The 14,746-nt window shown below is 37.4% G+C and overlaps 1 protein-coding gene and 1 long non-coding RNA gene across 5 annotated transcripts in view; one reads left to right on the top strand and one right to left on the bottom strand.

Annotated features, from left to right (window-relative positions):
- Positions 1–14,746, top strand: part of LOC106832303 (uncharacterized) — a 387,667-nt gene that overhangs the window by 176,203 nt on the left and 196,718 nt on the right. The gene's annotated exons all lie outside the window — the stretch shown is intronic.
- EFEMP1 (EGF containing fibulin extracellular matrix protein 1) overlaps positions 2,700–14,746 on the bottom strand; it is a 58,603-nt gene continuing 46,556 nt past the window's right edge. For all 3 annotated transcript variants that reach the window (XM_014843026.3, XM_014843027.3, XM_070512078.1), the window contains exons 7-11: positions 14,519–14,638; positions 12,903–13,022; positions 8,845–8,968; positions 8,565–8,760; positions 2,700–3,330 (exon numbers count right to left, since the gene is read on the bottom strand). In XM_014843026.3, coding sequence (XP_014698512.3) covers positions 3,169–3,330; positions 8,565–8,760; positions 8,845–8,968; positions 12,903–13,022; positions 14,519–14,638 — 722 coding nt within the window. In that variant the 3' untranslated portion in view covers positions 2,700–3,168. The remainder of the gene's footprint in view (positions 3,331–8,564; positions 8,761–8,844; positions 8,969–12,902; positions 13,023–14,518; positions 14,639–14,746) is intronic.

Genomic DNA, 14,746 nt, shown 5'->3' with positions numbered 1-14,746 from the left:
CTGTAAAGGAACTCATGTGTTAGCTTTTCAGACTTCTTTCCAGGATTTTGCTTCTGTGAATGAAAAAAAGACATTTTTTTCACTTGCTATACTTTGTAGTTAAAAATGAAACTAAAAATGGATGATTTAGGCTGTGAAATTAGTGGATGAATAGTCTAGGAATCAGATTCCTTTTTGACACTGAAGATCAAAAGAAATTGCAGGTGAAAACAACCTATCAACTAATGTCTATCAAGTGATGAATGGATAAACAAAATGTGGTATATCTTTACAAAGGAATATTATTCAGTCTTAAAAAGGGAGTACTGATACATGCTACAACATGGCTGAACTTTGAAAACATTATGCTTAGTGAAAGAAACCAGACACAAAAGGCCACCTATTATATGATTCTATTTATATGAAATTTCCAGAATAGGCAAATCTATAGAGATGGAAACTAGAGATTAGTGGTAACTCCCACCAGAGCTTGTGGGAAGGGGGATGGGGAATGATTGCTCATAGGTACGAGGTTTATTTTTGAGTGATGAAAATGTTATGGAGCTAGATAGTACTGATATTTGCGTAACATTGTGATGTACTAAATGCCATTGAGTTGTACACTTTAAAGTGGTGAATTTTATATGTATTTTGTAACATTATTATTTTATTATTATAAAAACATATAAATTACTATATGTAACATATAACATATATACTATATAAATATATATTACATATTATTCTATTTTATTATATATTATAAATTATTATATATAATTTTATATAGTGTATAAATATATAATTACATATATAAATTATTGCTTATATACTATATATAAAATATATATAACTATATTATATGTAATTATTATATTAATAATATATAATAATATTTGATATATAATAAAGTAATAATACTATATATAATTATATAATAACATATACGTTTATAGGTGGAGGCGGAGGTCAGGGCTTATATATGAATATTTCAGAGAGTTTCCTGTTTCTTCTACTATCCTCTGTGAAGATATAGATAAGACCCTGCCTTCCTGTTTGAGAATGGGAAATCTGTTAAAAGAAGGTCCTGGCCTTTTTTTTTACCTCTTATCATTCTCAGATCCGACTTGAGAATTGTGTCTATATATAGAAAAATCACTAGACTGATTAAAAACAAAAACATTTCGATCAAGTCTTAATTTATCTGAACTGTATAAGTAATCGTGGATGGAGTGACAGTAATGCACTCAGCCGTTCTGCTGTGTTGTGGCTGGTTGTTTACTCTGCTTCCTTGCCTGGTCCTTGGTTAGACCCATTCTCTCATCACTGTTTCTATGCCCCTTTAACCTTTAAAAGCCCATTCCCTGCTCTACTCACACAAGTAGTTTGTGTTTTGTTCTTTGGTCTCTTGGTGAACTTTCTTTTTGACAATTACTGCACATGTAGTCAACTCTTTGAAAAACATTTGTTTTCAGTGGCAAGGTTACCTGGTGTCAGAGGTTATTCATATGTGCTTTGAAACTGGATTTAAGAGAAAATTGGCTGCACACCTTTTTTGGCATGATTTTAACAGTCTTTTTGTTTCCTCATCTCCTAGATTATTTATTTTTTAAAAAATCAAATGGTCATTCTTGCTCTGGCAGCTATAACTATTTTTTTCCCAGACACAAAAATTATATTGGCTCTTACTGGCTACATTAAAAAAACCTCCAATGATTGGGTGATCTTCCAAAAGAATATTTATTTTTATTTAAAAATGTGATACATAGAAGTGAAGCAGTTACACTTTAAACAAATAAGAAGACATAAAACCTTTTCATAGTCTTGGGAGGGAGGGTAATTTGCTTTAGTTCACTGTCACTCTGTATGCCAGGAGTAAGACCCACCACCATTTTCTTCCTCTCTGAGTGTCAAATACAAAGATGAGAAATTTCAATTATAAGTTAGTGAAGTTTTAGGGTTTTAATTTTATTCAGAAATTGAAACTTCTTTTTAGTAAAATACCTTTTTTCATTTTACTCCACATCTTGTGGAAGTTCTGAATTCATGGATGTTATTACATTTACTGAATGTTATGGACTGCGTGTTTGTGTCCTCCCAAAATGCATATGTTGAAATCTTAACTCCCAATGTCATGGTATTAGGAGCTGAGGCCTTGGGGAGGTAATTAGGTCATGAGGGTGGAGTTCTCATGAATGGGATTAGTGATTTTATAAAAGAAAACCCTGAGACCTCTCTCCTCTTTGTCTACCATGTGAGGATGTCTACCATGTGAGGATATAAATCTGAAACCCAGAAGAGGGCTCTAACCAGAACCTGACCATGCTGGCACCCTCATCTCGGAATTCCAGCCTCCAGACTGAGAAATAAATTTCTTTTGTTTTATGAGCCACTCAGTCTACAGTATTTGTTATAATGGCTCAAACTGACTAAGACACTGAGTTTGCTTCTTCAGGTCAACTCCAATGTGGTTTAGAAAGACTTTGTTTTTGCACCTCCTCCCTGTAAACTTCTCAATATAATAATTTTCTAGGGAATACCTTATTCATTTTGGGAATTTTGCTTACTGTTTCTTTACATTCATAGTCAAAAATTTCTGACAAAATTTAAAATATCCTACAGAAACCAGCATATTATACAGTAATGATGTATTACTATGTAATAAACAACCACGTTTAGATTGATCATGAAAATAAAACCCAAAACAAATATGGCAGGTCCTCATTTTCTAAAGAAATATATCTTTATTGACTTTTTCCATTTTCTTACAAAGCAGTTAAAAAACTCATTCTTGAACTTGCATGCTATTCAATGTTAATGATGGCTGCCTCCTTATAAGACTGTCAGTGGAGCTTTAGTAAGTTTCCTTAAGCACCGCAGAAAATAATCATTGCTTGGTCCCACTTTTACAGAAAAGAATCCAAGTTTCACCACATAGAGTACGCTTAGCTCTCTTGAAGAAGACCAGTTTAGTGGATTAATGTCTAATTTACATAAGTAATAAAAACAAACTTTGAATCTTTACAGATTAAATGCCCACTTCATACCATGGTATAATTGTTTGAATTATTGGTGAGTGTACAGTATATAGATGTAGATGTACTAGATATGTCTATAAATAAAATAGTGCTTTAAGGTAACAATATTCTTTGGCTGATTTAAAAGCCTATAGTGAACTCTTTAAAAAGACTAAAATGCAAATGGCCCCACTATTATTGTCAATCTTAACACTGAGCTTGTGCGGAAGGTTCCTAAACTGTTGACTGTCAGCATCTCCAGGTCCACGATATATTCTCTTGGTCCTGATAGTGACTTCACCAGCACAAGCATTGCACTTACAGGACTTGTTTGCTAAAATAAAAGAAAAAAGAGGTAGAGAGAGAACAATTTTTCTTGGATTGGAGTTTCTTTTATTTGTGAGTATACGTCCTATGAGAATTCAGGGGACAATTTTGAGGGGGGATAAAAGTCACTTCCTAGTTCCTTCTTGGTTCCAACTTTTCATGGTTCTTATCCCTTGTCCACACATAGTCATTAGTTCCAAGTACCAGGGACTTGCTTTTTTTGATAATTGTTTGTTTTCTATTCTTCCCCTCTATGTTAATGTTTCTCTTCACCTTTATTGAATAGTTCCAGCCTTTATAGAGACTGGAGTTCAAGTGAGAACCTGATAATTTTTGAACTGGTAAACAAAGTTGTCGTCTTTCAGTCTCAACATTGTGCATCTGTTTACATTCTAGTAGATGAAGAGACATGTAAATAATTAATTTCAATAGTATGTGGCAAATGCTAAGGTACATGGGTATATGCAGGGTATACATGAAGATACATAAAAGTGTGTATACACAGTGAAAAAGAGGAGGAACCATGAAGCATTGAGGGAAGGCTTTTGAATGCCTGAGGGGAAGCACCAGGATAAATGGAGGTTTTGTAAAGAAGTACATTCAGGAGAAAACTGGATGTAGTTTCGTTTTGATGAAGAATGTGATGGGTGCTAGAGAGTAGGGAGAGATGAGATTCGAGGGGCAGGTAAGTAGATGTGTGAATCTGAATGTCAAGGAGAGGGCGGGGATAAAGAAGTGGATTAGGACTTAGCAATCACTTCAATAGGTGGATATTAAACCAAGGGAGAGAATGTATATGTGATAAGGCTGGGTCTGGGACAAGTCAACATTTAGGGAGTGGGCAGAGAAGAAACCACTGAAGGAAGCTGAGAAAAAATAGATGATTAAGTGGAAAGCAGATGAGCGGCCAGCACTGACCAACAGAGCAGGGGAGGCTGAGGGTGACTGGAACTGAAAAATGCAGTATGGATGTTATCAGTGGCTTTTTTCCAGAGCAACTCTGTCTTCTGTTCCCACTACTAAAGTGAGAAGACAGAGACCGTGATTACAGACTGTGCTTTAAGAACTTTGGTGGGGAAGGAAGAGGAGAGAGAGAGCAACATCTAGAGGAAAAAACAAGTTGAATATGTAGAAGGTAGAGGGGAGTCTAATGGAACAAATTTCCAGAGAAGATGGAGTGAAGAATACAAGTGGTAGGTTGGCCTTGACTGACAGAAGTGGAATCTTGTCTTTGGAAAACTGAAGGGAGGAGGTAAGAAGGGGGACACATGGACTTAAGTTCGCAGACAGTGGGATGGAAAGTTCAGGAAATCCATGCCTGTTGGCTTCAGTGGTTTAGAGTAGGTCACCTACTGAAAATGAAGGGTATAAGGACTTAAAGAGTTTGGGGACATTTGCGATCAGGGGCTGAAGAGAAGAAAGTAATAGGATTGTTGAACATACTGAGGACCCATCTGAAATTGGTGACTTATAAGTGTCAATTTGTGCTGACAAGCTGAGTATGAAAATAGATACGGATTATGGGATTGATCCAGGGTTCCTGGGCAGGGAGTTGAGGTGTTGGTGACAGAGTAGTTGAAGGGTTTACCAAGCAGTTGATAGACTGGAAGAAAATGCTGGGGGTGAGGGGTCAGGGGACTAACATCACTTGAAGGTGAAGGGCAGATGGAGTGGGAGTGAGAGCATGAGAGAGAGGAAGGAGAGTCAGTCATTGAGTGGGTCATTGAAGACTAAGATTCTGATGTGGAACTGTTCTGAATGATAACAAAGTCCAGGGTCTGGCTATGGGGTTGGTGGCAGCATGGCATGAAGCTGAAGGTCATGGGAGATGAGATGGCCAGGCAATTGTAGGTTAAGGTACTGGATGATTATGATAGTGCTCAGATCAGGTTACAGAAAGGAAAACTCTTTGTAATCTAGCCTCTCTTTATCCCTGGCCCTCTTCTCTTCTGAGTAATCTCACCCATTCCCTATACATTCTCCCTGAGTGAGCTCATCCATAGCCATGGCTTCAATTATCATGTATTTGCCAGTGACTTGAAAGTCTATATTTTGAGTTCCAAGCCCACTTATCCGTTTCTCTACTCATCTTTACTTCAGTGTCTCATGGGGACCAGAACTCAATATGTCCAAATTGAATTCCACCTTCCTCTCCACACTGGCTCCTTTTCTATCTCAGTAAATGACACCACCATTTAATGTTGCTCAAGACAGAAACTTGGAAGTTATCCTTGATGCTTCCTTCTCCATCTCCCCATAGCAAATGGATTACCAAGTCATATACTTCTTCCTATATCTTCACAAGTCTGTCCACTTCTTTTGGACTCACTGCTACCATCCTAATCCCCCATTTCTTGAACTGCTTATTGGTCTCTCCATTTCCATTCTTGCCCTACTCCAATCCAGGATTTACAGCGTAGCCAGGCATCTTTTTAACATGAAAATCTGATAGCGACTCCTCTACTTGAAACCCTTAATATGGTCTGTAAGGCATTGTATGATCTAGGCCCTGCTCATCTCTCCAGGCTCCTCTCAAGGCACTCTGCTTGTAGCACTTGGAGTTCAAGACCAACTGGACTGCTTTTTATTCCTTCCATTTGCTAGTCTTTAATTTCTGGTCTTCACCTTAAACCCACTTCTTCCAGGAGGCTCCCATACCACTCCTGTCTGGGTTAGGTCAATTTGTTATGCACTCATGAGCAACTTGCAACTCTCTGTTGTAATACTCAGCATTCTTGTGAGCCCCTGTTCAAAGTCTTGACTATAAGCTCCACTGGAGCAGGAATTAACTTGGTTTTATTCACTTGTGTCTCTAGGACCTAGCATGGTGCTCGCCCCTTGTAGGCAATAGCTGTAGGTAACATACCTTGAAGGTGTTGATTGAATTACTTATTTGTTTAAAAATATTTTTTGAGCAGGAAGAATGAACAGACAGGTAAAGTCTCTGCTCTCATTACACTCACACTCTAGTGGGCGACACAGAGCAATGAATACTATGCAAGGTGGTTATAAGGGCTATGAAGAAAAATAAGGCTCAGTAAGAGAGGATAGATGCTGGGTGGGGTGAGGGGATGGTATTCTACCTTCAGTTTCATGTACTACTTCTTTACAATATGTCCCCTTTTGTAGAGAGAAGGCTTTCTCAGTGTTCTCCCAAAAGGAATATAAATAAAATCCTATATCCCACAGATCCTTTCAGGGATCAGGTCTAGTCTCATGACCGTCAAGAAACATTCTTTGACTATTCCAGCCCACATTAGTTCTTTGATGTCTTGGACCATGGAATTAAACATAAAATTGTCCCCTTATTTTTTTAATAAAAGTTAACTTCTGCCACGCAGTAATAGTTAAAGCTCTTTGAAATAAGGAACTGTGCATTACATGCACCTAGCATGGACCTGAGCATACAGTAAGTGCTTAATTAATGTCTTTGATTGATTCTTATGCATTAAAATGCCCTCTGCACAAGTGGAATTTCAGTGGCGAAATTTTGTAGGATTTGATCTGACTGCTTTTTAAATTATGTGATAAGAAATAGTCTTGAAATACCTTTTTATTTTAAATAGTTTTTTGTTTCAAATAATTTAATATTTAACTCTGGGATTATCAAAATTGGCAATGTTTTATATCATTCACGAGAGAAAAGGATTTACTTGAGAAACACACTGTATTTATATTTGAAAATATCAAGTTGATAAATGCACTGATAATGAATCATAAAATTTTTTAAGTGCCATGTTTATTGTGAGGAAAAAAACATGCTGGAACTTTGCTTAATGGTTGGTTCTGCTAGGAAATTTTATTTTCTTAAATTATGGCTATGAGTTCAAAATGGAAAATTATTTTTAAAGAAGACTTTGAGATGAACCTATTTTATTGCCATGGGTTACAAATAATGTTATTTGTTTGGGCTAGAATTATTAAATTGGTATTATCTGAATTGTGTGAAATTCATTTAGAGTAAACTTCTTACAAATATCTAGTATATCTCAAATTTAAAGCATCAGATGTTAAAGAAGTTTATTCTTAGCTATTAGAAATAGATTGTATTTTGAGTTGGACTTTTCTCTTCAGAAGTTGGTCATGAGAAATTAATCATTTCCAATTTACTGGCAAAGAAACAGAATCACATAATTCTGGAGCTGGAAGAGAACTTAATACATCAAGGAACAGGATAAATGTGTAAACATTAAAAATCTGTAAAGTTTACCACAAGGATGAATTTCCCAATTAACTTTTCATATTCTCAACGTGAAATATTAACTTTAAAATTTGATTAGAAATGAAAAGTGCCCAAAGGAGTTTTGAGAAAATCGTAACTGGATGAATAACATCCTTAGCATGAAACAGTTACCGTAACCCTGCAAACTGCTTGGTGGGGTGCCATCATTTTCACATGAAGTGGTGAGCCTGATTTAAAATATGTCAGAATTTTAACCTAAAATGAACTTGCTGAGATTTTGCAGGAGGGAAGGGGGTGCTGGATGGCTGAGGCACTTGGAGTCAGGGAGATCTGCTTGGAAGCCCTTGGAGGGATTAGGGAGATGCTAAGAGACAGTTTAATGGAAGAGAGGTAGAGGCATGGTGAAGCAAAGATAACCCAGAAGACACTGTGGAGAAAGAAAAGGCAGAATTCAGATAAAGATTTCATATAAGCACTGAAAGAAAGGGAAAACTCAAAGGTGACTTCACATTGTCTGCCTGGAAGTTTGCAAGAATGGTGCAACTATTGACACATATAGTGCAGGGGGTTGGGGTTACTTCTCAGAGACTTCCAGATTTTAGTTTTGGTGCAAATGTAAATAATCTTGGGAATGTAACAATAAGGAATTCATGGTTTTTAAAAAGCTCATCAGGAACTATTTTTTTCTCTTTACAATTCAATAACTATCACTGATTTGTGGTATCTGCTTGGTGTGTGTGTGTTTATGTAGGCTGTGTGTTTTGGTAGTCACACACAACTCCATTAGAGTCTGCAACTTGGTGTCTGAATGACTTTAGAGAAGCTACTCAATCTCTCTCAGTCTCACTTTCCTCTTCTGTAAAAAATGGAGATAAATGTTAATATCTGACAGTGTTACCAAGAGGATTAAATGAGATAATGAACATAGGAAGGCCATACACAATGTCTGCAAATAAAAACTCTTTAAATGTTAGCTTTCTTTCCAGGTGAACACTAACAAACAATACCACCAACAAACTTGAACCTGTCTTAGCTAAGGCTGCCCTCAGGATACTTACTCTTAGGTAGAACTCTCCATTTTCATTTCCAGATTTAATCCGAAAAGTATTGATAGTGTTGGCATAAATAGTTGTGGCCTGTATCTGGAAGATGTCTGATGGCACAGACCTGTCAGATCGGATGCTCATGTATTTGTAGACTATGGACTGGGGAAGTTCTCGGCACACCGCATTTGATACTGGGCAAACACATCGGCTGCAGAGACAAACAATAATATTCACCAATTTGGCTTGGTAAGACAAGAAGAGTCTCACTTTCAAAAGTTCTGATTTTTCTTACTTCTCTGATGTTAGAACGTAAGGATCTTGACAAGGATTTCGTGGGTAACAACGGAAGCCGCCATGATAATTCCAACACATTTCATCTTCCCGACATTCATTTGTGGTCTCACACTCATTTATATCTATAGAGACATGGGGTCAAAGAGTTTACTGATCTAAGTGAATTGTATAAGTGGCAGATTCAGGTTTGCAAGGAAAGAGGTGTGTGGGAATCTGGACTGTGTTTAATTTGCTTTTAGACAGAAGACTGGGTGGGACCTGAGTTCATTGTATTTAATTCAGGACAGATGGAAGTAGCTGAATTATTCTAAACAGATTAATATGTATCATTTCATGATATTTTATAAAGCACCTATTGTTCATCTGTTGAACTGAAAGCCAAATGTCAGCCATTGACCTTGCATATATAAAAGTGAAAGACATCACATCTTGCCCTCAGGGAGGTTGTAATTTAGTTAGGAATATAGATATGGCAACAGATAATTATAAAATAAGATAGAATTAAATAAGAGATAGATAAGTGCACTGGAAGATTAGAAGCAAAGCCTATTAATTCTGCCTGGGGGATTAGGGACAGCTGAAGGAAGGACAGAGCATCTCAATTTGGTCTTGAAGGGTGGTAGTTAGATGGGATTTTCATGGCTGGGGTGGGGAAAGCCTTCCAGACTGAGAAAGCAGCAAGCAAAAACTATGCAGAGGGCAATTTATTGTCTAGCTCAGGAGCTTTGGAGAGAGGGGAGAGAGGTAAAGGCTAGAGATGTGGTTTTGGTAAGCAGTAACACGCTGGTGGAGAGTTGATGCTCTGGGAGTGGATTATACTGTTCAGAGGAAGCACAGCATAGTAATGACGCTAGGAAGTGTTCCACTTTGTAGAGCATAGCTATTTAAAGACAGTGTGGAAGAAGAGGAATGAAGAAAGAGGCTGTCAGAGGTGAGAGGCAACCAGCAAAAGGCAGTGCAAGAAAGTCAGAGGGAGAGAGAGTCCTGGGAAGGAGGGTTGTAGATAGGCCAGGCTGGACAAAGACTGATTTTAGATTTGGGAATTAGGAGATGCCTGATGACATCCGAGAGAATAGTTTCACTAGAGAGCCATTACATTTACAACAACAACAGTAAAAATTATGTCAATATCCACCTCCCTATCTATGTCTATCTTCCTTTACATTTGGATAGTGATTTAGATTTTATCCAATATAAGCCTTTTTTGAATATTCTTTCCCTACAATTGGATATTTCCATTCATTAATTTACTTATTCCAAATGTAATTTACTGAATCCTTGCTGAAAGTCAGGCATAGGCTAGTTGCTGGGATATGATCTCTTTCTCCTTTATGAATTCTCACACCTCATGTTCTTCTTTTGGGGACTTTATTGCTTTCTGCTTTGCATTACTGAAATCTGCCTGTTTGTCTTAATCCTTCTATTAGTTTGTAAACTCCTTGAGGGCAAGGGCTATCATACCCATATTTTTATCCCTTCATCACCTAGCAGTAATGCACTAGGGCACCTGACTTTTAAGAGATATTAAATTCAACTAAGTTGCTCCTCACAAACCATGTGGAGATAGGTGAGAAAGATATTATCTCTATTTGACATGGAGGAAAAGCAAATAAGGGTTAAGCAGCTGACCCAAGTTCATACAGTTAGTGACAGGCATCTTTCCACTGCAAGGTACTGCATCCTCTAAATGAGAATAATTCCATGCCTTGTCTTTGGAGGAAAAATTTCTCTTTTAGCTTCCAAACTAGCCAAAGCTATCTGGAACCCCAGAAGAAACTGGAAAAGCTATGCAGTTTCCAAGAGTCAGTTAAAAGAAGTGTCTTCTTTTAGACTGGCTATAGCTAAAAAAAGAACTTAGGTTCCTCAGAAGAAATCACAATTGACTTGTCCTTTCAATATTTTTCATTTTTTTGGAAAATGAAGATGGTGTTTAGCTACAGGGAAAACTAAGACTGTTTTGTTACATGGAGTCCAACAGGAGCAAAAGGAAACTTTATGTAATAATTTCATTTATTACTTCCAGTAATTTAGAGCCTAGCATAATCAACACCCTAATCATTCTGGAAGGTTTTTCAGAAATTATTCATAGTATTAAAATATTTGATGGGTGTCTGTCTGTGTGTATGTGTATTCTCTCTCTGTCTCTGTTTCTCTGTCTCTCTCTCTCCCTGCTGCCTCCCCCCCGACGCCAATAGAGTTTTCATTTTTTGCAAGACTGTGGAAATGAGAATAGTTATTTCATTCCCAAAATAAGCCTTTTAGGGGAAGGTAAGAATCCAAACTTTCGATTTGACTTTAGTCTGTGGATGAGGTTGAGAAGGGATGGTTTCAATGGGGGAAACAAATTGCCTTGTACCTTAACAGAATGTTATGTCTCACAAAAATGTTTTGGCTTAACCAAACATTCTGAAGCTGCGTATCTTCAAGACATAACACTCGTGAATCCCCTATTTGCAATTCCAGTACATTTTCCACCTTTAATTATAACAGATATAAATGTTTCTATAGAGAGAGAGAGTAGGCAGGTAAGATTCCACTCTATGTTAATTTGTTTCTGTCTTTTGCTAGGTATCAATTCCATTTATGATCAGAAACACAGAGACATTTGTTTGAAGGACTCCAGGGAAATTGGTTAGGATAGCCCACTGCTAACATTTTCCTGCATGTAATATTCATGTAAAAGTCTCAATTAAGGTTCAGAAAGTAAAACCATTGGAATGAAATGTTTTTCTGCAATTAACATTACAGTCTCTAGTAACCTGGAAAGGGGTATAAAGATGTTCATTGTGCAATTATCAGTATTTTGATTATGTATGCTCACAGTTAGTGGTTGGAGTCTAGTAGAATGATCATATGCATACCATAAAATCCAAGGTCATGGATGCTCCTCCGAGTTAATATTCTCCTGTAAAATCACGACGTAGACTGACAGTCCCCAGTGTCTCCTCTCCTTGATCTTTTCCTTTCTTACCAGAATTTTACTACCCTTGTGTTCCCTCTCTCAATTCTGATTAAAAAGGATTCTCTGGAGAAGATTTCCTACTAGTTATTTACATTACTATGTAAATTTCATAAAACATCTTGAATTATACAGCTTTATAGTTTATAAATCATTTTTATGTACATTATTCCATTTCATTCCCTCAGCTTCCTTTTCCAAATGAGAAAGCTGAGGCTCAGAGAAATTTGATAATTTGTTTGAGATTATACAGATAGAATGCAGCACAGCTAGGACTCAAACAGATTTTCTGTCTTTAAGTTCAGTCATTTTTTTTCACTCTTTCATTGCTTTATGTAAATGTAAGTATTTGTAGTAGCTTTTCCAGGATCATCTACATTTTTGGTTTTATCTGAGCAGTCTTTTTCCCTGTTAAAGAAATTTTAAGCTACATGTAGCACTGAAGGTAGGGAGAAGATGGTGTGTATTTTCTGATTTTTTGGAGAGACTCTGAGATCATTCCACATAGAGAGCAGCTTCTTCCACCTATGTGTAGGAGTGAAGATCACCTGAATGTTTATTTTACAACTGGACCCAAGGCCCTTAGCTATTTTCAGATCAATAGGTTTTTGCTGAAGAATTCAAGCACATTTTAAGACACTTGAAGCTGATTTTCTCAGCACTGAAACTACTAACCAATTTGTAAACTTAGTGTTTTAGAGAATTAAGACTGTTTTGAGGTATGCCTAACCAACATATTAAGCTTATGCTCTAGACTCAAACTCTTCGTGAAATATTTTAATAAGTAAATCTTTTCTGGTGGATAATTAGAAGATGTATATCATAGAGATTATATAGGCTATATAGAAGGGATATCACTATTTTATCAAAATTGTATTTTAAGAAAGAAAAACAATTACTTGGAATTTCAAGGAAAGTCAGCATTAACACTGAATACTGTCTTTATGAGATGTGTATGTCTCATGATGAACAGGGGAAAAGAGCTCAAATTGTATATTCAAGCTGGAAAAGATGAAAGTAGAGAATCCTATCACTTCCTCCCTGCTCTTCCTGGTTAAAAATGGAACACTTAACAGATATGAAAACAATAGACTTACCCTGACATGTTCTACTTCTCACCACTTGGTATCCCTGGGGGCACATACATGAGAATTTCCCCGGTTCATTGACACATTGATATTGACACAGGTAGCTTGAGGTTCTGCATTCATCAATGTCTGTTGAATAAGGCAAGAGCAAGAACACAGAGGTGAAAAACTGACACATCACTACTTTGGTAATATTTTTTTAGGAGGTAAGAAAGTAAAAACATGGCAAACTCTGAAACAGAAATACTTTATAAGAAACTCAAGGACAATTCTAATCAGCTCATTTCCCCTAGAACTTCACAGCATGAAGAGTTTTTCTTACCATAAGTTTTACTCAATCATAGCTGACAGTTTGGTGAATCCTGGACCTAACCATACTAGCTGTCCAGACTGAATGAATTGGCTTATGGTTGATGCTCTTCATGTTGGGCTCTGCAGCCCTACCCATGATGCAGATTCAAATTTGCTTTCTCAGATATTGGGTGGCTCTGCTGCCAAGTTCATCTGAGCTTTGAACTCCAAGTCCCATCCCTGTGCTAGCTTCTAGAGGTGACGTCCTGACAGGGTCTGGCCTTCAGGGGAAGAATGCATTTCTCAATGGTGATGTCTTTATAGTTTGCTCATAAGGGCAGAGGCAGCTGTCCAGAGCCAGCCTCTTTCAGTTTTGAGCACAGTAGCATGATGGGAGGCCTCTCTGGATGGGGTATGACTTTTGTGGCCCCAAGTAAAGCTGAGAGGGTTCATGATGAAGTCAGGGGCATCAAATGTTGATGGCACCCCCTTCAGGATGTCTTATGCTTTCTGAATTACACAGTGCAATGTACATGTGCAAAAGACTCTGAGGGTCATCCATTCAGTTAAATGGCCCTCTTTTTACTCATGTGGAAAGTGAAACCCAGGTAACTTAAGAAATGTGCCCAAGTCACATAGCGGCAGGAATAAGATTAAGGGCCAGGTCTCTTGGTTTCTATTCTAATGTTTCTGACATGCAATTAGCTCTTTTAGAACTTAAATGTGCACACCATTCACCAGGAGTTCTTGTTAGATGCAGAATCTGACTCAGTAGGTCTGGGCTGGGACTGAAATTCTCCATTCTCACAAGCTGCTGGTTCTTGGATCACACTTTGAAAAGCAAGACACTAGAGCACCCTAATTATTAGACCCAGCCTGTATCTAATATTTCAGTTATTTTGTTTCTTCTCCTTTCTCTTGATAACGTACTAAAAAGCCAATATTACAACTGAACTAAATTAACTGGATTTAGAATAGAATTTCAGTGGATAAAAATTTGTTTCCAGGGGGCTGGCCTGGTGGCACAGCAGTTAAGTTTGCACATTCCACTTGGGTGGCCCGGTGTTTGCCAGTTCGGACCCTGGGTGCAGACTTATGCACTGCTTGTCAACCCATGCTGTGGCAGGCATCCCACATAAAACAGAGGAAGATGGGCACGGATGGTAGCTCAGGGCTAGTCTTCCTCAGCAAAAAGAGGAAGATTGGTGGCAGATGTTAGCTCAGGACTAATCTTCTTCTTCAAAAAATTGTTTCCATAAACAGATACATAATCAGATAAACCACAGCAACCACAGAGATTGCACTCAATACAAATTATTTGGGAAATATTTTACCTTCACAGTTGAGTCTATCACTGCTTAGCTCATATCCTTGATTGCACTGACAGATGAATGAACCAAGAATGTTGTAGCATTGCTGAGCACATTGATTGCTGGCATCACATTCATTTATGTCTGAAAAGAAAGGTTATATACATTTATATACCTATGTCTTTAAACATATTCTTGTTCTTTTGTACTTATGTCACCTGATGATGTGAGTAATATCCTAGCTGGATTCTT

Source organism: Equus asinus, chromosome 6 (assembly GCF_041296235.1).
Source record: "Equus asinus isolate D_3611 breed Donkey chromosome 6, EquAss-T2T_v2, whole genome shotgun sequence".
Taxonomy (NCBI): domain Eukaryota; kingdom Metazoa; phylum Chordata; class Mammalia; order Perissodactyla; family Equidae; genus Equus; species Equus asinus.
This window is presented reverse-complemented; position numbering and strand designations above follow the sequence as displayed.